The sequence below is a fragment of the Gobio gobio genome, assembly GCF_949357685.1.
Source record: "Gobio gobio genome assembly, chromosome: 10".
In the NCBI taxonomy this organism is placed as follows: domain Eukaryota; kingdom Metazoa; phylum Chordata; class Actinopteri; order Cypriniformes; family Gobionidae; genus Gobio; species Gobio gobio.
This window is the reverse complement of record NC_137116.1, coordinates 12,334,970-12,360,987: the sequence shown is the minus strand read 5'-3', so window position 1 is coordinate 12,360,987 and position 26,018 is coordinate 12,334,970. Positions and strand designations below refer to the sequence as shown.

Genomic DNA, 26,018 nt, shown 5'->3' with positions numbered 1-26,018 from the left:
TAAAGTGGGGTCTGAAAACTTGGTCCATATATCAAACACACTTGCACGTACATGTATGAAACTTGGTACACATTTAGATCTCATCGGGCCGAACAACTTTCGTGCTCATAGTTATGTGTCAGCCCTACAGGAAGTGAGCTAATATGGGTTGTTCGGAAAACGCATGCTCTGGAATTTAATATACTCCTCCGAGGCCATTGTTTCGATCATTGCCAAACTCGGTCAGCATTAAGAGAACATATCCAGGATGCTAAATTGCGAGCGGATTTTTGATATCGCGAAAAGTCTGGCCGTGGCGATGCAACGAATTTATGGCGAGAAAAGGGAAACAGGAAGTGTGTTATAACTTGTGCAAACATTGACTGGTTTGGATGAAACTTCAGCTGTGTGTTTGTTGTAAGAAGCCGATCACATGGATATGACTTTTGTGAGTCAAAGTTATAGCGCCACCAACTGGCAGCAGGAAGTGTGTCACTTTCAAAAATGCTTTGAATCACCATCTTATTTTCACCAGATTTATTTCAAACTTCATCAGTATAATGTGAAAACATGACAGATAGAGACGTATGAAATGGATTCCTGAAATTTCAAATACTGTTGCCATGGCAACGTGTCAAAGTTTAATAATCTTTTGGCTGTTCTGAGGCTCTTAGCATGCTTGAAATTGCTTGAAACTGCTTGAAACTCAACACACACATCAGAGATGTCAGTCAGTACACATGGGCAAAGCCTCAGAAACGGGCGGGGATGAGGGGCTCTCTAGCGCCACCTTTTGACAAAAGTGAAGGGCTTCGTTTCATCTACAATCACCAAACTCAGTATATATATTGACCTCATCGAGCCGGACAACTTTCTAATTTACAGTCATTAGCTCCGACCAACAGGAAGTCAGATATTTTGGTTTGAAGGTAAATTTTTGGTTAAATCGGGGTCTGAGTTTTTACGTTCTCCTCGTAGGCGATTTATTCAATCTCCACCAAACTCGGTCAACATGAAACAAAGATACTGAAGATGCTAAAATGTGAACGGATATTGGATATCTCAAACGGTGTTTCCATGGCAAGGGATTAAATAAGGACAAAAAAGGGGAACAGAAATTCTCTGTGTCTGCTGCTCTCCCCTCAATGAACACAAGATGGCAGCATTGTATTAGTTTTGAAGCAGGATAAAAAAAAAACTTGTTTCTCTCTCTCTCTCTTGTTTGTGATTTATGAGGACACAAATTTGTATAATGACATGGGTATTACACTGGTATTACAACGTGTATGTGTGTGTGTTTAAAAACATACTAAAACAATGTTTTATTCAAATGTAACCAAATAGCTTTAAAATAATCATACTATTTTTCAGATCAATATATTTATTTTATTTAATATATTTCTTCTGAATATTTATTCTCTGTCTGCCCTCCCCTCACTAAAAGGTAGCAGTGTTGTTCTGAGGCTCTTAGCATGCTTGAAATTGCTTGAAACTGCTTGAAACTCAACACACACATCAGAGATGTCAGTCAGTACACATGGACAAAGCCTCAGAAACGGGCGGGGATGAGGGGCTCTCTAGCGCCACCTTTTGACAAAAGTGGGGGGGTTAGTTTTATCTTCAGTCACCAAACTCGGTACATATATTGTTCTCTTCGAGCCGGACAACTTTCTAATTTACAGTCATTAGCTCCGACCAACAGGAAGTCAGATATTTTGGTTTGAAGGTGAATATTTATGTAATTCAGGGTCTGAGTTTTTACGTTCTCCTCGTAGGCGATTTATTCAATCTCCACCAAACTCGGTCAACATGAAACAAAGATACGGAAGATGCTAAAATGCGAACGAATATTGGATATCTCAAACGGTGTTGCCATGGCGAGGGATTAAATAAGGACAAAAAAAGGGGAACAGAAATTGTCTCATATCTTGTAAAATAATATTTTGATTTAAATTAAATTAAGATTGTATGTTTGGTAATTGAACTTAGATTAATTTAAAATGACTGTACTATTTTTCAGATGAATATATATATATTTTATAAATATTTATTTGTATAATGTATTGTGCCCGTGTGTGCTGCCCTTCCCTCAATGAACACAAGATGGCAGCATTGTGTTAGTTTTGAAGCAGGATAAAAAAAAAAACTTGTTTCTCTCTCTCTCTGTGTGTGTGTGTGTGTGTGTGTGTGTGTGTGTGTGTGTGTGTGTGTGTGTGTGTGTGTGTGTGTGTGTGTGTGTGTGTGTGTGTGTGTGTGTGTGTGTGTGTCAGTGTCCTGTCTGTGTGTGTGTGTGTGTGTGTGTGTGTGTGTGTGTGTGTGCCAGCGTCCTGTCTGTGTGTGTGTCAGTGTCGTGTGTGTGTGTGTGTGTGTGTGTGTGTGTGTGTGTGTGTGTGTGTGTGTGTGTGTGTGTGTGTGTGTCAGTGTCCTGTCTGTGTGGATGCGTCTCATGTCAGCTAATCAAGGGACACTGACACACACACACACACACACACACACACACTCGACGCATAGATAGACACGCGTTAGTTTCCTGCTCACATCGAGTTCTCTTTTGCTCTTGAACAACCAATAACACAGAGGATTTTGAGTATTCTCATATTAGAGTCTTAAATTAGTTAAATAACGTCTTAAATTAACTTTAAAGAGTTGTGAGGAAATGAGATGCGCGGGACAGCGCGTGAGACCCGCGGCTGTTCTTAAAGTGACAGTAGCACTGATGATGCCTGTCATTAATGTTCATCAAAGAACAACGGGAACAGAGAAAATTGTAGCTTTAATGATGATTCATCTATATTTGATTTATTATTTATGCAGTTAAGGAAGGTTTGATAACTATTACATTTCTGTATAACAGGTAAGGCCATGGGTAAATATAACATTTATTATTTTGGGTTTATGTAAAGATTGTTTTAAGTTCACTTAAATTAAAAGTTGTTTTTTAAAGCCTAATAAATGTTGAAATTGGGAGCTTTCAGTTATACTGTAATGTAACGTCATTAATGTTTCATAGAGACTTTAGTATCAGTGATACTGGCCTTCATTCATAAAAAATGACAATACAACACATATTTACAATATGCTGTCTTTAAATTGTTTCTAAATTAATTTGGAGAGTAACTGAAATTATTACAATATCAAAATATTACAAACTTAAAATATTAAAAACTTGCGATTAATCGCGATTAATTACAGAAAAAATGTGATTAATTAGTTAATTTTTTTGTTAACGATGCCCAGCACTAATATATATATTATAAATATTTCTTTGAATAATCTATTGTGCCTGTGTGTGCTGCCCTTCTCTCAATGAACAAAAGATGGCAGCATTGTGTTAGTTTTGAAACAGGATATAAAAAACATTCCATGTCTTTCTTTCTGCCACTCTCTCTTAGGCTTTCACAAATAACTATCACTTGAAATAAAAACGTCATGTGCTGTGTTTGCCAAGATCACATATGATGCAGATGTCTTTTAATGAATAATTTACTGATATAATTTAAATGTATTAAAAGTAAATTTCACATGGTTTTCTAAAAGTGGCTGTTTATAATAAACTTCCATAAAATGTAGACACGTATCTTACTCTTACCTGACACTGATATTAAAATCTTTGCATTTTACTGTGATTTGGCTCAATTTATACATTTTTTTATAAAAAAAAAATGTATTGGACCACCCATATTGAAATGAAAGCACGCTTTATGGTGCAAAAGATTGGTGCACAAACGGTAGCTAAGGTAGGTCAAAAACACATGAAGAGAAATGTTAGGATAATACAACATCAGCATTTGAATGGTATTGTGAACTCATTCCAATTTGACCTTTGACATCATCTGACATGAAATTAATTTAAATTTAATTGATCTCATAGATGTGGCTGTTGTGGTTCGTTGTCATAGCAGCACCAACTGCTGCAGTTAATGTGGTGAATTCAGATGACTTTGACATAGTCCTTTTAGTTTTTCCAATTTTAAATGCCTATTGCCTGCTGTGCACAGTTAAGCTGATGCCACCGGCGTGGCGGTGCCACCGGCTTGGGCCCGTCATCGCTGCTCGTTATTATTATTTTATCGACTTCTCGGGCACTTTTGGGGCCCTTACCATGCTCAAAAACTCTCGAAACTTTGCACACACATCGGAATGCGCGGCCATCAGAGCCGGGCTGAAGCTGGTACCCGGGCGTGGCAGGGGGGCTCGACAGCGCCCCCTAAAGTGGGGTCTGAAAACTTGGTCTATATATCAAACACACTTGCACGTACATGTATGAAACTCAGTACACATATAGACCTCATCGGGCCAAACAACTTTCGTGCTCTAAGTTACGTGTCAGCCCAACAGGAAGTGAGCTAATATGGGTTGTTCTGAAAACACATGCTCTGGAATTTAATATACTCCTCCGAGGCCATTGTTTCAATCAGTGCCAAACTCGGTCAGCATGAAGTCAAGACACAGAGGATGCTAAATTGCGAACGGATTTTTGATATCTTAAACGGTTTGGCCGTGGCGAAGCAACGAATTTATGGCGAGAAAAGGTAAACAGGAAGTGTGTAATAACTTGTGCAAACATTGACTGATTTGGATGAAACTTCAGCTGTGTGTTCGTTGTAAGAGGCCGATCACATGGATATGACTTTTGTGAGTCAAAGTTATAGCGCCACCAACTGGCAGCAGGAAGTGTGTCACTTTCAAAAATGCTTTGAATCACCATCTTATTTTCACACGATTGACTTCAAACTTCATCAGTATAATGTGAAAACATGACAGATAGAGACATATGAATGAATTCCTGATATTTCAAATAATGCTGCCATGGCAACATGTCAAAGTTTAATAATGTTTTTGACTGTTTGTGTGCCCTCCCCTCTATCACCAAAAGGGGGCAGTGTTGTATTATTTTTGAAACTCCCTTTCTCTCTCTCTCTCTCTCTGTGCTTGCTTATGTGATTTATGAGGACACAAATGTGTATGATGACATGGCTATTGGTATTACAACGTAGTGGTTAATGTGGACATGAACTATGACACTATATCACTACAGAACTCATTTTCTAAATCACATTTGAGTTACAATTCTTATCATCTGACAGCCGTGATTTCATGTACTCATTCAGACAGAACTCTTTTTTTAAAACAGAGGAGTGTGAGTGTGTTTTCTATACATGTGCTTTACAGAAGGTCATGTGCTGTGTTTGCAAAGATCACTTTTGACACATTTGTCTTTAAATTCATTATTTACTGACATAGTTCAAATTTATTTTTTTTAAAAATTCACATTATTTTCTACAAGTGTCTGTTTATAAGTGTCTTTTTTTCACAGAAAGTTTTTGTTTGAACGTGAATATTTGTATAATTCAGGGTCTGAGTTTTTACGTTCTCCTCGTAGGTGATTTATTCAATCTCCACCAAACTCGGTCAACGTGAAACGGAAGCTTAACGCATTAAAAATATTTAACGCAAATAACACAGCGTCCGTTTTTATATCCATTTTTGCTTAGCGTTACATGATCACGCTCCTATTCATGTACATGCTTCCAAGCGCGACAAGACACAAGAGAGCGCGCTGTATGCCAGTGTCCTGTCTGTGTGTGTGTTAGTGTCCTGTCTGTGTGTGTGTGTGTGTGTGTGTGTGTGTGTGTGTGTCCTGTCTGTGTGTGTGTGTGTATGTGTATGTGTGTGTGTCAGTGTCCTGTCTGTGTGGATGCGTCTCATGTCAGCTATTCAAGGGACACTGACACACACACACACACACACACACACACACTCGATGCATAGATAGACTCGCGTCAGTTTCCTGCTCACATCGAGTTCTCTTTTGCCTAGGGTTGCCAACTCTCACGCATTTGGCGTGACACTCACGCTTTCAGGCTCTGTCTCACGCTCTCACGCTGCCCAACTTAATCTCACGCCAAATTGCCAAACCTGCTTTTGATATTAAACAATGTCTAAGCTTTTACATTTTTTAAAGTTTTAATGCGAAATTCAAACAATAAATAGCGTTTTGGCGCTAATATGGCATAACAGTTAAAGCCAGAGTGTTGAAAAACCATACGGAGTTGCGACATGCTCTATCATCTCCCGGCGGCGCGCGCAGTCGTGCTTCACAGAAATCTCAATACTTCTAGCGCTGTGTCAATACATTTGAATGGCTTGATACACAACAGCTCCACTTTACAGGGGTTTGCAGCAAGTTTTGGTAAACAGTACAGCATAGTGTGCATTGATTATTACATCAACCATACAGGATCGTTTTATAATGGAGAGTAATGCAACAATGTTAACATTAATGTTAATGTTTTTTATTGTACTTAGCCTTCAGGTATTCCATACTAATTGGTCATACTCATACTAATTGATGGTCAAATGTGACCATACACCTTAACTATTTTTCAATTAAATAAATGTTCTATATTTTAGTTCAATAATATTTATTGAATATTTTGAGGAGATCTTTTGGTACTAAATACTAGTTGTGCAATATTTATTGTCAATAATGACCACTTAAAATATTTTTCTTCTAATATTTGTATTATTTATATTACAATTAGTATAGTAATAAGGTTAAATTAGAGAATTATTTTTCAAAGAGGCAAATTAGAGTCATTTTGTGGAGTCAGCCTGTCATTAATGTTCATCAAAGAACAACGGGAACAGAGAAAATTGTAGCTTTAATGATGATTCATCTATATTTCTTTTATTATTTATACAGTTAAGGAAGGTTTGATAACTATTACATTTCTGTATAACAGGGAAGGCCATGGGTAAATATAACATTTATTATTTTCATTTATTATTTATTTATTCCATTTATTATCATTTATTATTACTATACTCTCCTTGAAGTTTACTTCCCGCTACTTTTTCCCTCTTCCTCCCAACCGCGCGGCTGCAACTGTCTTCTTCTTCTTCGATAGTAGCCTAAGCCAGTGTTTCCCAACCTTTTTTCAGTCATTTTATCATACGTTACGCTAGGGGTGTAACGGTACAGATTGCTTACGGTTCGGTTTGTATCACGGTTTAAGGTTCACCGTTTCGGTACGGTTCAGTATTTGCTATGTTCAGGGAAAAAAGGACTACTGTCAAATAAAACAAAAGAAAATAATAAGAACAAATAATTTAAATACAAGCAGCAGCACAAATAAATACTATTGAGCAAAGATACTAATAAAATAAACTATGCTTTTCAGGTTTTTCAGGTACGTCTAACATTAGTTTTCAGGTAGGCCTACAGAAATTGATCAAATGTAAAATAACATTGCATATATGACTGTATAAATTAAAGATTAATCCTATTAAACTTACAAAAGTTATTCAATCAAGAGCAGTGAGTGATGCCCTTGTCTTTTGTTTGACATTAAACAGACAGCAGTAAAGGCTACTGCCCCTTTAAGACCTCGGATATGCGTCGTCTTTTCTGGACTGTATAAAGCTTACTTAAGCCATATACAGACTATGTCTGCTAGAATACTCATCAATATGTTGACATACTTTTTGCGTGAGTTTGTCCATTCAAGAGCAAGACTTGAAAGAGAACTCAATATTTGCGCGCTGAGAGACGTGTGCGCGCTCTCGGATGAGTGCACGGAAAATTTTCTCACAGTGCGCGCGACTTCTCATTCGCGTCTTCTGGCACTAAACCAGATAGTTGCGTGTTCTGAGTTAACACAATCAGAACGTAAAAATACGGGATATTTTACGGGAAAATACTAAAACGGGAAGACAGCGGGAAAAGAGCTAAAATACGTGAGAAACCCGGAAAAAACGGGAGGGTTGACAGCTATGGTGTGTGTGTGTGTGTGTGTGCGATATGTAGGCTTAGGGGTAGTGTAGGGGGATAGAATGTACAGTTTGTACAGTATACAAACCATTAAGTCTATGGAATGCCATCTGCCTGTCTTTCCCCTTCCCCCTCTCTATCTGTGTGTGTGTGTGGGGAGGGGGGGGTCTCTCTCTCACCCTGTGAGTTTGTGTGTGTGCCTTTCTCTCAGTCCTTCCCCTCCCCCTCACTCTCACTCTATCATTGTGTGTGTGTGTGTGTGTGTGTGTGTGTGTGTGTGTGTGTGTGTGTGTGTGTGTGTGTGTGTGTGTGTGTGTGTGTGTGTGTGTGTGTGTGTGTGTGTGTGTGTGTGTGTGTGTGACTTTCTCTCTTGATCATAATTTAACCCTTTCATATAGGCTATCACAAATAACTATCACTTGAAATAAAAACGTCATGTGATGTGTTTGCCAAGATCACGTATGATGCACATGTCTTTAAATTAATTATTTACTGATATAATATAAATGTATTAAAACATAAATTTCACATGATTTTATAAAAGTGGCTATTTATAATAAACTTCCATAAAATGTAGACACGCATCTTACTCTTACCTGACACTGATATTAAAATCATCTTTGCAGTTTCTGTGATTTGGCTCCATTTATACATTTTTTATTAAAAAAATTTTATTGGACCACCCATATTGAAATTAAAGCATGTTTTATGGTGCATAAGATTGGTGCACAAATGGTAGCTAAGGTAGCTCAAAAACACATGAAGAGAAGTGTTAGAATAAAACAACATCAGCATTCGAATGGTATTCTGAACTCATTCCAATTTGACCTTTGACATAATCTGACATGAAATTCATATAAATTTAATTGATCTCATAGATGTGGCTGTTGTGGTTTGTGGTCATAGCAGCACCAACTGCTGCAGTTAATGTGGTGAATTCAGATGACTTTGACATAGTCCTTTTATGTTTTCCCATTTTAAATGCCTATTGCCTGCCGTGCACAGTTAAACTGATGCCACCGGGGTGGCGGTGCCACCGGCTTGGGCCCGTCATCGCTGCTCGCAGCTTTAATTTTATTTTTTATTTTTTATTTTTTTTTTCGACTTCTCGGGTACTTTTGGGGCACTTAACATGCTCGAAAACTCTTGAAACTTCGCACAGGCGTCGGAATGTGCGGCCATCAGAGCCGGGCTGAAGCTGGTACCCGGGCGTGGCAGGGGGGCTCGACAGCGCCCCCTAAAGTGGGGTCTGAAAACTTGGTCCATATATCAAACACACTTGCACGTACATGTATGAAACTTGGTACACATTTAGATCTCATCGGGCCGAACAACTTTCGTGCTCTAAGTTATGCGTCAGCCCTACAGGAAGTGAGCTATTATGGGTTGTTCGGAAAACGCATGCTCTGGAATTTAATATACTCCTCCGAGGCCATTGTTTCGATCATTGCCAAACTCGGTCAGCATTAAGTGAACATATCCAGGATGCTAAATTGCGAGCGGATTTTTGATATCTCGAAAAGTCTGGCCATGGCGATGCAACGAATTTATGGCGAGAAAAGGGAAACAGGAAGTGTGTTTTAACTTGTGCAAACATTGACTGGTTTGGATGAAACTTCTGCTGTGTGTTCGTTGTAAGAGGCCGATCACATGGATATGACTTTTGTGAGTCAAAGTTATAGCGCCACCAACTGGCAGCAGGAAGTGTGTCACTTTCAAAAATGCTTTGAATCACCATCTTATTTTCACCAGATTTATTTCAAACTTCATCAGTATAATGTGAAAACATGACAGATAGAGACGTATGAAATGGATTCCTGAAATTTCAAATACTGTTGCCATGGCAACGTGTCAAAGTTTAATAATCTTTTGGCTGTTCTGAGGCTCTTAGCATGCTTGAAATAGCTTGAAACTGCTTGAAACTCAACACACACATCAGAGATGTTAGTCAGTACACATGGGCAAAGCCTCAGAAACGGGCGGGGATGAGGGGCTCTCTAGCGCCACCTTTTGACAAAAGTGAAGGGCTTCGTTTCATCTACAATCACCAAACTCAGTATATATATTGACCTCATCGAGCCGGACAACTTTCTAATTTACAGTCATTAGCTCCGACCAACAGGAAGTCAGATATTTTGGTTTGAAGGTGAATTTTTTGGTTAAATCGGGGTCTGAGTTTTTACGTTCTCCTCGTAGGCGATTTATTCAATCTCCACCAAACTCGGTCAACATGAAACAAAGATACTGAAGATGCTAAAATGTGAACGGATATTGGATATCTCAAACGGTGTTTCCATGGCAAGGGATTAAATAAGGACAAAAAAGGGGAACAGAAATTCTCTGTCTGCTGCTCTCCCCTCAATGAACACAAGATGGCAGCATTGTATTAGTTTTGAAGCAGGATAAAAAAAAACTTGTTTCTCTCTCTCTCTCTCTCTCTCTCTCTTGTTTGTGATTTATGAGGACACAAATTTGTATAATGACATGGGTATTACACTGGTATTACAACGTGTATGTGTGTGTGTTTAAAAACATACTAAAACAATGTTTTATTAAAATGTAACCAAATAGCTTTAAAATAATCATACTATTTTTCAGATCAATATATTTATTTTATTTAATATATTTCTTCTGAATATTTATTCTCTGTCTGCCCTCCCCTCACTAAAAGGTAGCAGTGCTGTTATTTTTGAAACTCTCTCTCTCCGTGTGTGTGTGTGTGTGTGTGTGTGTGTGTGTGTGTGTGTGCTTGTTTATGTGATTTATTAGGGACACAAATTTGTATAATGACATGGGTATTACACTGTTATTACAACGTAGTGGTTAATGAGGACATTTCATGTGTCCACATAATAAAAATATCTTTAAAAACATACTAAATAATGTATTATTAAAATGTAACCAAGTAGCTTTAAAAATATACTACAAATTACAATGAAAACATGGTTTATGAGAATATTTCCTGTGTCCCATAAATGAAATAGCTTTAAGGGGTTTGTGTGTCTGTGTGTGTGTGTGTGTGTGTGTGTGTGTGTGTGTGTGTGTGTGTGTGTGTGTGTGTGTGTGTGTGTGTGTGTGTGTGTGTGTGTGTGTGTGTGTGTGTGTGTGTGTGTGTGTGTGTGTGTGTGTGTGTGGGCATGTTTTCGTGAAATATCAGGACACAAATGTGTATAATGACATGGGTATGACACAGGTATTACAAAAAGAGGGTGAAATATGAGGACGTTCCCCATGTCCTCACTTTTCAAAATGCTTATAAATCACACAGAACAAGGTTTTTTTCACAGAAAGTGAACTGCACAGTCTCCTGTGATGGGTAGGTTTAGGGTCAGTGTAAGGGGATAGAAAATACGGTTTGTACGGTATAAAAACCATTACGCCTATGGAATGTCCTCACATTTCACAAAAACAAACGTGTGTGTGTGTGTGTGTGTGTCCACCAACTGGCAGCAGGAAGTGTGTCACTTTCAAAAATGCTAAATCACTGTCTTGTTTTCACCCGATTTACTTCAAACTTCATCAGTATAATGACAAAACATGGCAGATGTAGACATACGAATGGATTCCTGATATTTTACATACTGTTGCCATGGCAGTGTGTCAAAGTTTAATCATCTTTTGGCTGTTTTTGAGGCTCTTAGCATGCTTGAAATTGCTTGAAACTCAACACACACATCAGAGATGTCAGTCAGTGGAAATGGGCAAAGCCTCAGAAATGGGTGTGTTGGAGGGGTGTTTATTACAACATAATCATGGTTTATGAAGACATTTCATGTGTCCCCGTAAATCAAAATAGCTTTAAAAGCATACTAAACAATGTTTTAATAAAAATGTAAAAATGCAGAATGTTTTCTGTGATGGTAGGTTTAGGGGTAGTGTGTGTGTGTGTGTGTGTGTGTGTGTGTGTGTGTGTGTGTGTGTGTGTGTGTGTGTGTGTGTGTGTGTGTGTGTGTGTGTGTGTGTGTGTGTGTGTGTGTGTGTGTGCGCGATATGTAGGCTTAGGGGTAGTGTAGGGGGATAGAATTTACAGTTTGTAAAGTATAAAAACCATTAAGTCTATGGAATGCCCTCCGCCTGTCTTTCCCCTTCCCCCTCTCTATCACTCTCTCTGTGTGTGTGTGTGTGTGTGTGTGTGGAGGGGGGGGGCTCTCTCTCTCACCCTGTGAGTATGTGTGTGTGTCTTTCTCTCAGTCCTTCCCCTCCCCCTCACTCTCCCTCTATCATTGTGTGTGTGTGTGTGTGTGTGTGTGTGTGTGTGTGTGTGTGTGTGTGTGTGTGTGTGTGTGTGTGTGTGTGTGTGTGTGACTTTCTCTATTTATTTTTTATATTGGACCACACATATTGATTTCAAATATATTCAACATATTTTTTTCAGAGAGTGAAATAAAAAAAACTTTCTCCCACCATTTAGATTTTATTTCTTTTTGTTGTTAAAATCTTGTGAACCTTGTTCAATGTGCAGATTGCCTCTCTCTCAGTCCTTCCCCTCCCCCCTCACTCTCAGGCTCACCCTGGGTGTGTGTGTGTTTGATTGTGTGCGCGCACGTGTGTGTGTGGTGTGTGTGTGTGTGTGTGTGTGTGTGGGGGGGGGGTGTCTCTCTCACCCTGTGAGTTTGTGTGTGTGCCTTTCTCTCTCGGAATGATAATTTACCCCTTTCGTATCATAGACTATCACAAAAAACTATCACTTTAGTGTGAATAAGTAAAAAAGAACTACAAACACCTTGAATTAAATACTGGCCTTCTGGACTTACAAAATTTTGAGCAGGAAAATATAACTTTTATTTATTTTATCCTATGACTTTAAAATTAATCTAGATTTAAATTACATCATGGGTGTGGCTTGTGGTGATAGTGGCACCAGTTGCTGCGGTAAATGTGGCATATTCGAGCGATTCTAAAATATTCTCCTGTTTAAATGCCTATTGCCTGCCGTGCACAGTTAAGCTGATGCCACCGGCGTGGCGGTGCCACCGGCTTGGGCCCGTCATCGCTGCTCGCAGCTTTAATTTCACTTGTAACTTTCAAAACGTCTCTGGTTTGAGAGTGAGAAAATGATGAGTGATCTATGACCTTTAGGAGATTTAATAAACAGGGCAAATGAGTTAGAATTTGTTAGAAACAACACAAAAGGTTTTTCAGTCTGTAAACATTTTCAATGATTTGCATGTTCCTGGTATTACCCGTGCACTTTACTTTTACTGTAAAAAAAAATCCCTGTAAAATTTACGGTAAAAAGCGTTGCCAGAACTTTACTGTAAAAAAAATACATTTTAGGTTTTACAGGTTCAAGTTAAATTTACAGTAAATAACCGTATTTCAGTAACTGAAATAATGTTAAATTACCAACCTATTGAAATACTAATATCTGTTATGTACCTTTGATATATACTGACAACCACCAATCACAGTGGAGATAGTCACATGTTCAATCAAAGCTTTAACCACCAATCACAGTGGAGATAGTCACATGTTCAATCAAAGCTTTAACCACCAATCACAGTGGAGATAGTCACATGTTCAATCAAAGCTTTAACCACCAATCACAGGGGAGATGAGTCACATGATCAATCAAAGCTTTAACCACCAATCACAGTGGAGATAGTCACATGATCAATCAAAGCTTTCAGGAGGACACAGTGTCATTCACACACACACTAAACACTATCATGCTAACACACTTGACATTTTAAAAATGCAATTAACATTAATTTAACAACTTAAGATGTAGCATAAAACCCCAATGTACATAACTGATTAGAACAAACTAAGAAACTGTTATTTCAACGAAAATACATCAATGTGAAATGTCATGCAGGGAATTCTGGGAATTCATAGTTTTTCACTGTAAATTACACAACGACTTCCACAAACTGTACATTTAAAGTTATTTAACTGTAAAATTAAATTAAATATAAGGTTAGATCTATTACAGGTATTCACCGTATATAGTACGGAAACTTTCTGTTAACCGTTTTTAACGGTAGCATTTTTAGAGTTTTTTACCGTTAAAATCACAATAATTTTTTACAGTTCTTCTTGGTTGATTTCACTTGTCCCATCAATGGTATAAAAGCCGAAGTGGGTCCAGACTTTTGACAAAATGTGGCTAGGGCATGTATTATTTTACTCATCCCGTTAAAACCCTCTTTTCTTAGGCTAGTTCAGTGTTTCTCAACTGGTTTGGCCATCAGACCGATGTGTTCCTGTGGTCAAGCCGCGACCCACTTTAAAGCAAGTTTATTTCACAAAAATTCCCCTTTTACTTAACATAAGCTACACACAATTTGTAAGAATATGACTAATACTGATGGATAAACAGTGGGCCTTTAGGTAAGGCTTTAAATAGCAGTCCCCAACCTGTTTTGTTAATACAATTAAGTTGGTATGAGCCACCAGTCATTTAAAAATAGACAAAATAACACAAAGTGGCGTTTTGGGGTTATGGAAACACCAGTTACCATGGCGAATACACAATACTAACATGTTCTGTTAATGAAACATGGAAACTGCTCCTGAATAGAATGAACCAGCCAACACACGACGTGATTTATTAGTACTTTACTTTTATTTCATGACTACTAAGTGACAACGTAACTACGATGTTGCGTGCTCGCGGTAGTTTCTTTGGAGTTTTAGGGTGCTTTCACATCTCTAGTTCGGTTCATTTGGTCCAAACCAAGGGCAAACAATTAAACATTGTGGCATTTTTCAGCTTTTTTGGTTCCTTTTCAAACCACCACACTGATGGCTTTGGTCCGAACCAGTTGAAACAAACCAAAATGCAGTCACATGACAACATCCACATCACTCATTGGCCGTGGCGTATGTTGTTTGTATACACCACAATATGCAAACAATACATTTCTTTAATGAAGCGCGGATGCGGCTTGAAAACAACGTTTTAATGCACTGCAAACGGCACTTCAAGCGAAGATCGCGCTGAGTTTTCGAAAGTTGGGACCTAATATGGTCATCAGACCAAATTTCTATGAGGCTCCGCCCCTCCTCACTACTCCAAGTTCGTCCTGGAGCTGCCATGCTAAAGTAAAAACTGTCAACAAACACTTCCTCATCCCATAATGCACAGCGCAGCTGACTACGGCAGCTGGTTTAGTCCAAAAATGATCAGTACTTTTTGCAGTTGGGTCTGTTTCGAGGTCGGATCACGTTCTCACCACAAACGAACCGCTTGAAACCGAGTGCGATTGCTGCTTTCACACCTGACCAAACGAACCGCATCAAAGGGGAAAACCAACTCTAGGACAATTCAACCGAACTAAATGAGGCAGGTGTGAAAGCACCCTTAGTGAAGTGATCCCAAAAGTCCCTTTAAGACGAGTCAGTTCACTCGGCGGCCATCTTTGAAACGCCTTGGGCGTGCAAGTGCAGCTCCTCTCTTTGAATGGGGAAACATCAATTTCTCCAAAACTGTTCGCCAAGCTTGTGATTAAATGTCATGCTTGAAATCACCAATGAAATCTGACAACAGCTGTCTCATACATTTGGTTTCTAAACGCTCGAATCATGACAAAAAAAAAACTGCATTTTTCTAGCCTGGACAAAGCTACATTACATTTTACATTTATGCATTTGGCAGACGCTTTCATCCAAAGCAACTTGTCCCTGTAATAAGTGCACTAAGACAATCCCCCTGGAGCAACATGGAGTAAAGTGCCTTGCTCAAGGACACACTGGTGGTGGCGACTGCTGGGATCGAACCAGCAACCTTCTGCATACCAGTTCAGTGGTTTAACCCTCTAGAGTCTAGACCAACACCTCCAAAGCTAAACACGCATCTCAGAACTAAACCGGAGCTTCTAACGGCAGCTGCAGTGACGTGATGACTTTACTAATCAACGATTGGCTCTTTCATTTAGAAGGTGGGGCTTATTTGGCATATTGGGTTTTGCCCTTTCTCCCATTCTTAAGCAATCGGAGTACACCGTCTTAAAGTCTTTGGCACGCCGCTGCATTTGCGCAAACATTTGAAGAGTGTGTACTATGAGCATAGTATAACATTTGACAGGAAAGTTCATTTTCTGAGGTGAGACTTTTTAAGTTATAAAAATAACGATAATGACACTGGCAACATCTCATCTGACCGCAGATACTGAATCGGGACAGTGCGTTTATCTCAGGCACTCTGACAGAAGTGTCAACAGCTTCACGCACATCTTTCAAAATAAAAGTCTCGCATCAGAAAAACATTTAGAATTACGTTTTTTGTTGTTGATGTTGTTTCTTTGTCTGCATACTCCGCGACCCACCAGTTGAGAAACACTGGGCTAGTTAACTTATGTTCACGTTTCCCTCATTCATGTGTTGAGCGCCACCTCGAGGAGCCATGAAGGAGCGATGCTGGGCGCGGGGAAATCTATTTAGAGCGCCTCATTTTACTAATTAAAATATCGATATTTGACACCATCGTATCGATTCTCATATCGCACGGAGAAGGACATCAATATATTGCCGTTTCTAAATTTTGTCCCACCCCTACAAATTAGCGTCTTGTTTAAGACATACTTTTTTGGAGCAGTAAATAATGGCGCAAACACCAGTAAATTGACTAGCGCAAACCTTAGTAAATTACCTTGCGTGATTCATTTAAAGGATTAGTTCACTTCAAACTGAAAATTTCCTGATATTTTCCCCATCCCATCCAAGGTGTTCATGTCTTTCTTTCTTCAGTGGAAAATATATATATATATTTTTAGGAAAACATGCCAGGATTTTTCTGCACATAATGGACTTCAATGGGAACCAACGTTTGAAGGTCCAAATCAATGCAGTTTCAAAGGAAGAGCTTCAGAGGCTCTGATCCCAGACGAGGAATAGGGTCTTATCCAGAGAAACCATCAGACATTTTATTAAAAAATAAATGTATATACTTTTTAGTATAACCTAAATTGCTCATCTTGCGCTGCTCTGCGTAATCACGTCGGAAAGGTCACGGTAGACGTAGGCGGAAGTACCGTCCCCATGTTTACAAAGGGCACATGTGAAGACTAATACAAACATCCCCTTAGCAAAAAAAAGGTTATACTACAATGTCGGACGAATTTAAAGTTGGAGATGGAGGTTTTTTTGTGAAGGGCATTAAGTCCTTGCACGTTCGTTTAGGGCGGTACTTCTGCCTACGTCTACCGTGACCTTTCCAATGTGATTGCGCAATCCGTGTTGTGTCACAGAGCAGCGCAAGATGAGCAATTTAGGTTTAAAAGTATATAAATGTTTATTTTTGTTGAAAATGTCTTATGGTTTGTCTAGATCAGACCCTATTCCTCGTCTGGGATCAGAGCCTCTGAAGCTCTTCCTTTGAAACTGCATTGATTTGGACCTTTAACCGTTGGTTCCCATTGAAGTCCATTATGTGCAGAAAAATCCTGGAATGTTTTCTTCAAAAAACTGCATTTTTTTTTCGACTGAAGAAAGAAAGACATGAACATCTTGGATGAGATGGGGTTGAGTAAATTTTCATTTTAAAGTGAACTAATCCTTTAAATACTCTCATAAATTTTGCGTCTGAAAGGGAAACCCCTTCAAATGCATATGCAGTGAGGTCAGCCGCAAAAATAACCTTGTCCACGCCTTCTCAGTGCTAATTCTTCACTGCGTGACTTTAGTAAATACTTACAGTAGCTCTTAACGTCAAGAGGGTTTGCGCTGACGCACGCTGTTAGTAAATCTGGCCATTAGTCCCTATAGAGAGGCTTGAATTGGGTTGATGCAGTACGTCTGCCGTTTATGATCCACTGTGAGTAGTTTATCTTTGTTTACACTCAATCCAGAACCAACAAGCACAAACAGGATCTAATGAAAGGCTACAAATGCCGTTGTATACAACATGTCACCGTGCGTTATGCTCGGGTCATTCTGTGGTCCACCAGAGATTTTCCTGTTAAATCACAAAGATGAACCTGGATTTAGTCACCGGCCTCATCCTGTTCAGTTTCCTCTCCAGTGAAAACACTGCGGTTTTCTTAATGAAACGGAATGTGAGATGAACATGGTCATCCGTTCATGTGGAAGTCATGTTTCCAGTAAAATCGGCTGGTGTTAGACCCTGATCTTACATGACCTTATTATTGAGAATTTATTAGGAATTTATTTAGAAAAATAATGTGGGACCTTTACTTGGAATTTCACTCTGGTAGTCAACTGGAGTGTTGGGTTTGTGGTAGTCCACCCAAAAATGTAAATACTGTAATCATGTCAGGGCTCGACATGCTTGTCCTTCGGACAAGTAAATCTGTCACTCACTTGTCCGAGTAAAAAATTAGCTTGTCCGGATTTTCTTTGTTTTTTTTTGTAAATATAATCTATTCTGTAGCAATATTCTCACCAGTGTTCAATCAGCTTTGACATATTTAAATAAGCATATTTGTGATATTTTTACCTTTTTATAAAGGGCATTTTTCCATAATCTTATTAAATATAGGCTATGCTTCAGCTTTCAGTTTATATTTTTAAATTTGATCTATAAATTAGGAAAAATAGAAGAAGACACTATAGGGCTGTTACCAATCAAATTTAATTATTTACACTGAAAAATTACAACTGCATTAAATAATTTTATGAGATTATTTTAAATATTTTTGAATATACAAATAAGAAATGTTGGAAAGATGAAACTAAACCACCAGTAGGTGGCAGCAGGTGACCGTCTTAATGAGCGAGTCATTGAGTCGATTCCTTCAAACAGCTGATTCAATCAAGAATTAGGCAGTCGTTTACGAATAGGTCATTGAATCTATGATTCAACCGATTCATTCAAACGCTGAATCATTCACTAACACGCTGTTGCTGTGAGATGCGTTATGTTTCTGTTGTGATCTTTGTCTGGAACTATTTTCGCTGCTGAAATAGAACAAAAACAGCCCATATTGCATCTAAAATGTAAGTGACTTAATGTTAATTAATTGTTTATGGAACTGGCGTATGAAATCAGTGCCATTTTCAGTCGTGATGTATTCAGGAAAACAACACTCTTGTTTGTGTGATGTTGCTTAAAGCAGCACTAGGTAACTTTTCAACCTTTATAATATATTTTCAAACCTCTTGTGATGATACATCGACTTACAATAGGTTGAATGACACGTCTGCCATAGCCTGACGGGGTCTGTATCGTTTTTAATCGTACTTTTAAACTTCGGGTTTCGGGTAGCAACCCGAGAAAAAAAAGAACTACAAAATTCGACTGCTTTACGGCATATACGTCACTTCCACCACCACAACCCCCACTTCCTTAAATTCGGACGTGCGAGCCCAACTATCATTTGTTTGCCGAATGTTATAGTCATGGCCGAAGCAGCACAGAAAAATAAGAAAGCAAAGGTTTTGTCGGAGGAAAGCAAAAAGAGGAAATGAGAAAGTGTTCGGATTAAAGGCAGGAGGATCAACATTGGGCAGCGTTTGCTCGTTGGCGTGAGCTGAAGGAGGAGGGGCTTCATTCTTGCAAGTAAATACGTAAGACGTACAAAATTATATTTTAGGATACCTAACATGTCTGTGATATTGGTTAAGGGTAGCTTGATATTATAATATTATAATATTGATGATATATGGTTATTACCTACCACTCAAACATTGAATTGAATTATCATATAGATTCTGTAAAACGGGAACCAATAGACTAGGCTACTATAATGACGCTGGCTTGTAAACTTGAGCATCGCGATCATTTGGTGTTTGAAAAAAATAAAACCCATGAAATTATATTCATATGACATGCTGAAACATATGCCACTGTACCTGGGATGAAGACATTTCACACGCGACGCAAGCAGAACACCTGCATGTGAACTAAACTCCTCCTGCAGTGTTCAGGGCTATCATGGTTGTCATGTCAACAAATGCACGTGCGATGCATCCCCTGATGTAGGATGATAAGAGTTTACGACAGTAGTAGAGGACAATACTGTTTCCCAACTGTAGGGGGACCCCGAGAGCAAAACCTACCTAGTGCTGCTTTAACTGTAACAAATGTTATATATATAAAAACGACACAATTTTAACCATGTATATTAACTGAGTTTCTTTGTATGAGCGCCGATCATTTGTTTTCGATTTTCTCCTCAAGAGGCTGCACGAGCCTCAACAGCTCAACCTTGTCAGTTCGTTTTATATTATTATCCACTATCGATCTCCACTTACACTAACTGAATGCATTCCCTAGTTAGTTTTTGTTTTGACGTTTTAACCAGGATACTTATCCGTCGGACAAGTACAATTATTTTTCACTTGCCCCTTCAAAAAATCCACTTATCCCGGACAAGCGTTAATGTCGAGCCCTGCATGTACAGTGTGTATGTGATTCTAAATCTGTATGACTATATCTTCTGCAGAACCCGTAAGAAAATATGGACAAAAACCAGAGACATATTCCACAGAAGAAATAAAGTCATACACCTTAACCCTCTGAACACAATTTTTATCATGTCAGCAGAAACAACTTAAAATACTCCATCATTTTTGGCCATACATCATTATAAACTATATATAATCTACTTTTATTTGTGTACACTCACAATAAAAACAAATCCTTGTGTTTTTGTCAAATAAAGAAAATAAACAGGGTGCGCTTTCAGCCGTCTCTCCGTGAGAAACTTTCTGAAAGACGTCTGAATAATGAATTGAAACTCAAGCGCAATTTACACATGCAAGTGACCGAATTCTGATTTTCCCTCTCATGTGGCACAATCGGATATGACATGTGAACGTGTAAGCAGGGAAAAAACGCATGAAATCCGATGCCCTCAGATCGGATTCAGGCCTCACTCATATGTGGTTATAAATCCGATATGACTCGGATACGTGCATTTGGTTCTGCCATGTAAGCGGTCAAATCGGATATTAAATGCGAGTCATACATTATTGAAAAGGGGACTGAGGTGAATGACGTCAACTCAGGTGGACACCAGTGTTAATTTTGTTGACGAATAATTTTCGTCAATGACCTTTTTTCACTGACGAAAACGAGACGGTAACTAAATAAAAACTAGTGTTGGATGACAAAAACTATGACGAAAATCAACTGTCATTTTCGTCAACAAATAAAAACGAGACAAAAATGTTAGAGAGGGACGATTAGGGAAGAGATCCAGTCAGAACTGATGTCCTGTGTAACAGATGCGCACATTTGATTTGAACTGATCTAACGGCTGGAAAACACGGCGCTGTTGCGCTTCTACAGGCTCACGCATCCCCTATCCAGCGCTCCAGACCGGCTCACAATCATTGAATAGCGCACATTTGTTTATGAACTAATGCTGATGAATAATGACAATGTTTACTTTACGATGTTTATATAGTAATATGTTTTAGACGGTTGTAACAATGCATATTTTATCTCCCTCATCTGAATTTGAAGCATCCTGCAACTGCAATAGTAAGGCGCATTTCAAAATAAGAGTCAATGTGTATTTCGAGCTTTTTAATTAAAAGTCGCGCATTATATATTCGTTTTTTTGCTACACAATAAACTGTATTTAATTCATAGTCAGGAGGAAAGACCAGTATTTGACACATATTTAATAAAGTGCCAGGGTTATAATAGTTAACTAAAACCATTAAAAAAATCTTCATTACTTGAAATTAAATAAATGTTAACTGAAATTAAAAAAATAAATAAACAAACTAATTTGAAGCTTTAGCTTAACCTGGTATGGCCTACTAACTAAAACAGAAATGCAAAGTTACAAAAACTATATAGATGTTTTTAAAAAACAAACAAATTGAGCTCTCTTTCGTGTATTTTTAATGTAAAAAAGTACAATTATGTCAAAATGTCAGTTCAAGTGACCGTCGGTTATGTAATGCTTAAATGCTTAATGTATTACAATTTAACTAAACTCATTCGATTTTAGTCGACTAAATCTACTGTAGACTAAAACTAGACTAAAACTAAAAACAATTCAGGTGACTAAAATATGACTAAAACTAAATGGCATTTTAGTCAAAAGACTGTGACTAAAACTAAATCAAAATTAACACTGGTGGACACGAACTGCGATCACCTGCAACAAGGGCTCTCCTCTTTTATAGGAGCTAGTAGTCGCTGTGCAAGTAAACCTCACTCCTCTGATCTCAAGAGATGCTCTAGCGACTGACGCTAGGGGTTGCAGCCTTTAGCCTCCTTGTTAGAGCGTCCGACTCTCATGCCGGTTCGAGTCCCGTTTGGAGCGGGCGGTGCGAACAGGAGGGGTTACATTGGTGCCGTGACCCGGATGGGAGTGAGGTTTAGGGGGGTGAGTGTAACGGAGGCCGTATAGACCAAAATCACATTTTGTACCAGGCTGTAAACATGTTTTTTTTTTGCGTGTATTTGACTGTTTAAAGGGTTAGTTCACCCAAAAATGAAAATTCTGTCATTAATTACTCACCCTCATGTCGTTCGACACCCGTAAGACCTCCGTTCATCTTCGGAACACAAATGAAGATATTTTAGTGTAAAGCTGATGCTGAGAAAGGCTTCAGATAGGCCTCCATTGGCATTCAGTACATTGACACTCCCAAGACCCATAAAAGGCACTAAAAACGTTGTTACAAAGTCCACCTCACCACAGTGACTCTACAATAATCTTACGATGCGACGACAATAGTTTTTGTGTGCAAAAAAAATCAAAATAACACCTTTATCCAACTTGTTCTTGTCTTCCGTGTGTGCCTCCACGACGCATGCGCGAGAATATGACGTAGCGCCGGGGTTCGGGAATCCATGAAATGCACACTTTGAACTACGCCGAGACCTAAAACACGATCAATGTAGAATTCAACAGCTTAGACACGCGCGTCTTCCTCTGCTTGTAAACAAATCTCTTCTGGGTCATGTGTCCGAACGCCGGATCTGCGTCACATTCTCGCGCATGCGTCGTGGAGGCACACACGGAAGACAAGAACAAGTTGGATAAAGGTGTTATTTTGATTTTTTTTGCGCACAAAAACTATTGTCATCGCATCGTAAAATGATTGTAGAGTCACTGTGGTGAGATGGACTTTGTAACGACGTTTTTAGTGCCTTTTATGGGTCTTGGGAGAGTAAATGTACTGAATGCCAATGGAGGCCTATCTGAAGCCTTTCTCAGCATCAGCTTTACACTAAAATATCTTCATTTGTGTTCTGAAGATGAACGGAGGTCTGACGGGTGTCCAACGACATGAGGGTGAGGAATTAATGACAGAATTTTCATTTTTGGGTGAACTAACCCTTTAAGTGCAATAAGCAGCAAAAAAGTTAAGAGGCTGTTTTATGTGCGCACACTTTGGGTGTGAGCAGAAAATCTGTGGGAATGAGTACAATTATCCACAATACGCACAACATTCATCGGGAGCAAATGAAGCGAGCACGCGAGGGGAGGAGGATTTGTTTGATTGAATTTAAAAAAATGTTTTGGGTTTGTTTGGATTTATTTAAATATAAAAGTACTTTAACTAAAATATGCTGGTTATATTTGATATTTCTTTTACTTCAGTAAATCATTCTAGTAAGTTCAGACAGCCAAAACCTAAAAACTTGGTGACTTTGGTGACATCTGTTGGTATAAAAATAACAAAATAGCAAATATATCAATGGCCACTAGCCGGCTGTAGGACTCAATGGCTGAGAGTACTCATTTGTGTTGGGGAAGACTACATAAAGATGGCAAAATATGCTTACAGACAAATATGACCATGCTATAAGGAAAAGACAAAGTAGGAGAGAGAGCAATTTTTTATTTATTTCCTCAATAAAAGTAAATGCTAACAAACAATGTACAACTTGTTTTGTTCGGAAGCATCAGCACATCTTGATGTGTGTGTGTGTGTGTGTGTGTGTGTGTGTGTGTGTGTGTGTGTGTGTGTGTGTGTGTGTGTGTGTGTGTGTGTGTGTGTGTGTGTGTGTGTGTGTGTGTGTGTGTGTGTGTGTGTGTGTGTGTGTGTGTGTGTGTGTGTGTGTGTGTGTGTGTGTGTGTGTGTGTGTGTGTGTGTGTGTGTGTGTTTTGTACAGTGGCTGAACACATTTTTTTTAATTGCTCAGTTATTGGCTCAGTCAGTTCTTTTGTCTGTGAATGTGTGAAAAAATAAAACCTGCGTTATTCAATTTTGTGGATGTGTGTGTTTGTGTGTGCGAGTGTTTGCCATTTTGAGAATGTTGTATATAGGCTTCATGTATGTGTATGTATGATCTGCATTGCTTTGGATTTATTGATTTTTATTGGACAAATAAAAAAAATGCTCTGAATTATAGTATTTCCCATTCATTTCCTATGGGTGCCCACTTTTGTCCACGAAGGACCAAATTGGAGTTTTTTTCAACTTAAAATTTGTTGAATCGAGTCCAGTGTGTTCAGGTGGCAAATTTAGGAAAAGTAGCCAAGTCTTGTACTACTCAGAATAAGGAAACTATTTTTTAATCTAAACAAATGATTTGCCCACATTTGTCCTGAAGGTCCCTTTTAAAACAATTGAAAAATTCATATTATATATAAAATTCAACCCGTGTGACTGTGTTACACGCCACTGCTGAAATACAATGTCATGCCCTGATTATCTCATTAAAATGTAAATAGAGCCAATAAAAAAAAATCTCTCTCTCTCTCCAGCCTCAGCGCTGACGTACCTCCATGGGATGAGAATTATACACAGAGACCTCAAACCAGAAAACATCGTCCTTCAACAGGGAGAAAAAAGGGTGAGTGCTGAGAGAATCGGTGTAAAACGATCCCATTCACTAAATAATAATGTGTAATAAATAAAAGTATATTTTTTTTATTTTGGAGTCATTCTGTTTTCTAAAAGCATTAAGACACCATTGTTTTCACTGTCATATTGTATTGCTAAACTGAAGAAGCATGAATGTTTCCTGCCTCTTGTAGTTGGTCCATAAGATCATAGATCTGGGTTACGCTAAAGAGCTGGACCAGAGCAGCCTGTGCACGTCGTTTGTTGGGACGCTGCAGTATTTGGTGGGTACATCAAAATGCCAGACTTCTTGATCGTTTAGTTTCTCGTGTTTACTGATATCAAGTATTTTGTCTCTCTCAGGCCCCTGAGCTGCTAGAACAGCAGAAGTACACCGTGGCGGTGGATTATTGGAGTTTCGGGACGCTGGTTTTTGAGTGTATCACAGGATTCAGGCCTTTTCTACCAAACTGGCAACCCGTGCAATGGTAATTATGCCCTCAGCTGTCTGAGGATGACTTTTACATCTGATACACAGATCTGATGGTTGTCATTTAGGTCCTGTTTACACCTGGTGTAAGATGCGTTTTGGTCGATCGGATCACAAGTAGACGAGGGAGACACATTACCATTTACACCTGGTGGTTTAAAAGTAACTAAAGTGTGAGTCATCGCACATCATATCACTACATTATTAACAGTAGACAATGGACAATAGTCACAAAATTTCACAAAAGTGTCTGAAGTTAAAGAAACACCCTTATACAATAGTTTTTTCTAAATTTAATCTACACTTTTTTTGTGAATATCTGTATAGTGTATGTGAGATCATTGGGCAGTCTGACGGGGGTCTATCCGTCCTGAGGACGTTCAGACTGTTGAGGGTCATAAAACTGGTGCGGTTCATGCCAGCTCTGCGCAGACAGTGGTCTGAGCCTCATTGGTCTGTCACCGCTCATCAATGTCAAAATATTTGAGAAAACCAATCAAATCAGAGTAGGCGGGCTTTATGCTCACACAGAAGCTGCTGAGGCTGAGCGCGAGTTTTAGCAACCAGCTCGACGTCAAGTGCGAGATATGCAAGTAGCTAAACTAAACATTTCATATTTGACGGCTGCTTCTTTAAGTCAGAAATGTCGAACAAATGACAAAAATATTCAGCCAAATGAATAAACTTTTGTCTAATTTCGCCATTTTGAATTGAAATTGGCCTATGTAATGTCATTTAGAATATAATTAACAAACAAGAAATATTAACAAAGCCGTTTTCTTCAGATTAGGCATAAGATTAATAGTAGTGAATGTGTGCATATTGTAAATTAATATAATTCCATTTGTAGCCTTCAGTAAATAAAAAAGCTCCGCTTTTATCAGCCTGTATTGGGCATAAGATTAGTAATGAATGTGTGCATATTGTGAATTAATTTAATAAATTTAGTTACCTAGCTTTCCTGGTAGCCTTCAGTAAATTAACATGTCTACAAAAATGATTCGTAAAACATATAAATATCAGTTAAACATATGTTTACTGTCTTCACTGACGAAAATGGAAAAACTGACCACTGACATGGTTTTCAAGCTATTGTTATCAATTTTTTTGCCG

At 38.6% G+C, this 26,018-nt stretch overlaps 1 protein-coding gene across 1 annotated transcript in view; it reads left to right on the top strand.

Annotated features, from left to right (window-relative positions):
* ikbkb (inhibitor of nuclear factor kappa B kinase subunit beta) overlaps window positions 1-26,018 on the top strand; it is an 88,550-nt gene that overhangs the window by 36,474 nt on the left and 26,058 nt on the right. The window contains exons 6-8 of the mRNA XM_079827459.1: window positions 24,337-24,425; window positions 24,610-24,699; window positions 24,779-24,903. Coding sequence (XP_079683585.1) covers window positions 24,337-24,425; window positions 24,610-24,699; window positions 24,779-24,903 — 304 coding nt within the window. The remainder of the gene's footprint in view (window positions 1-24,336; window positions 24,426-24,609; window positions 24,700-24,778; window positions 24,904-26,018) is intronic.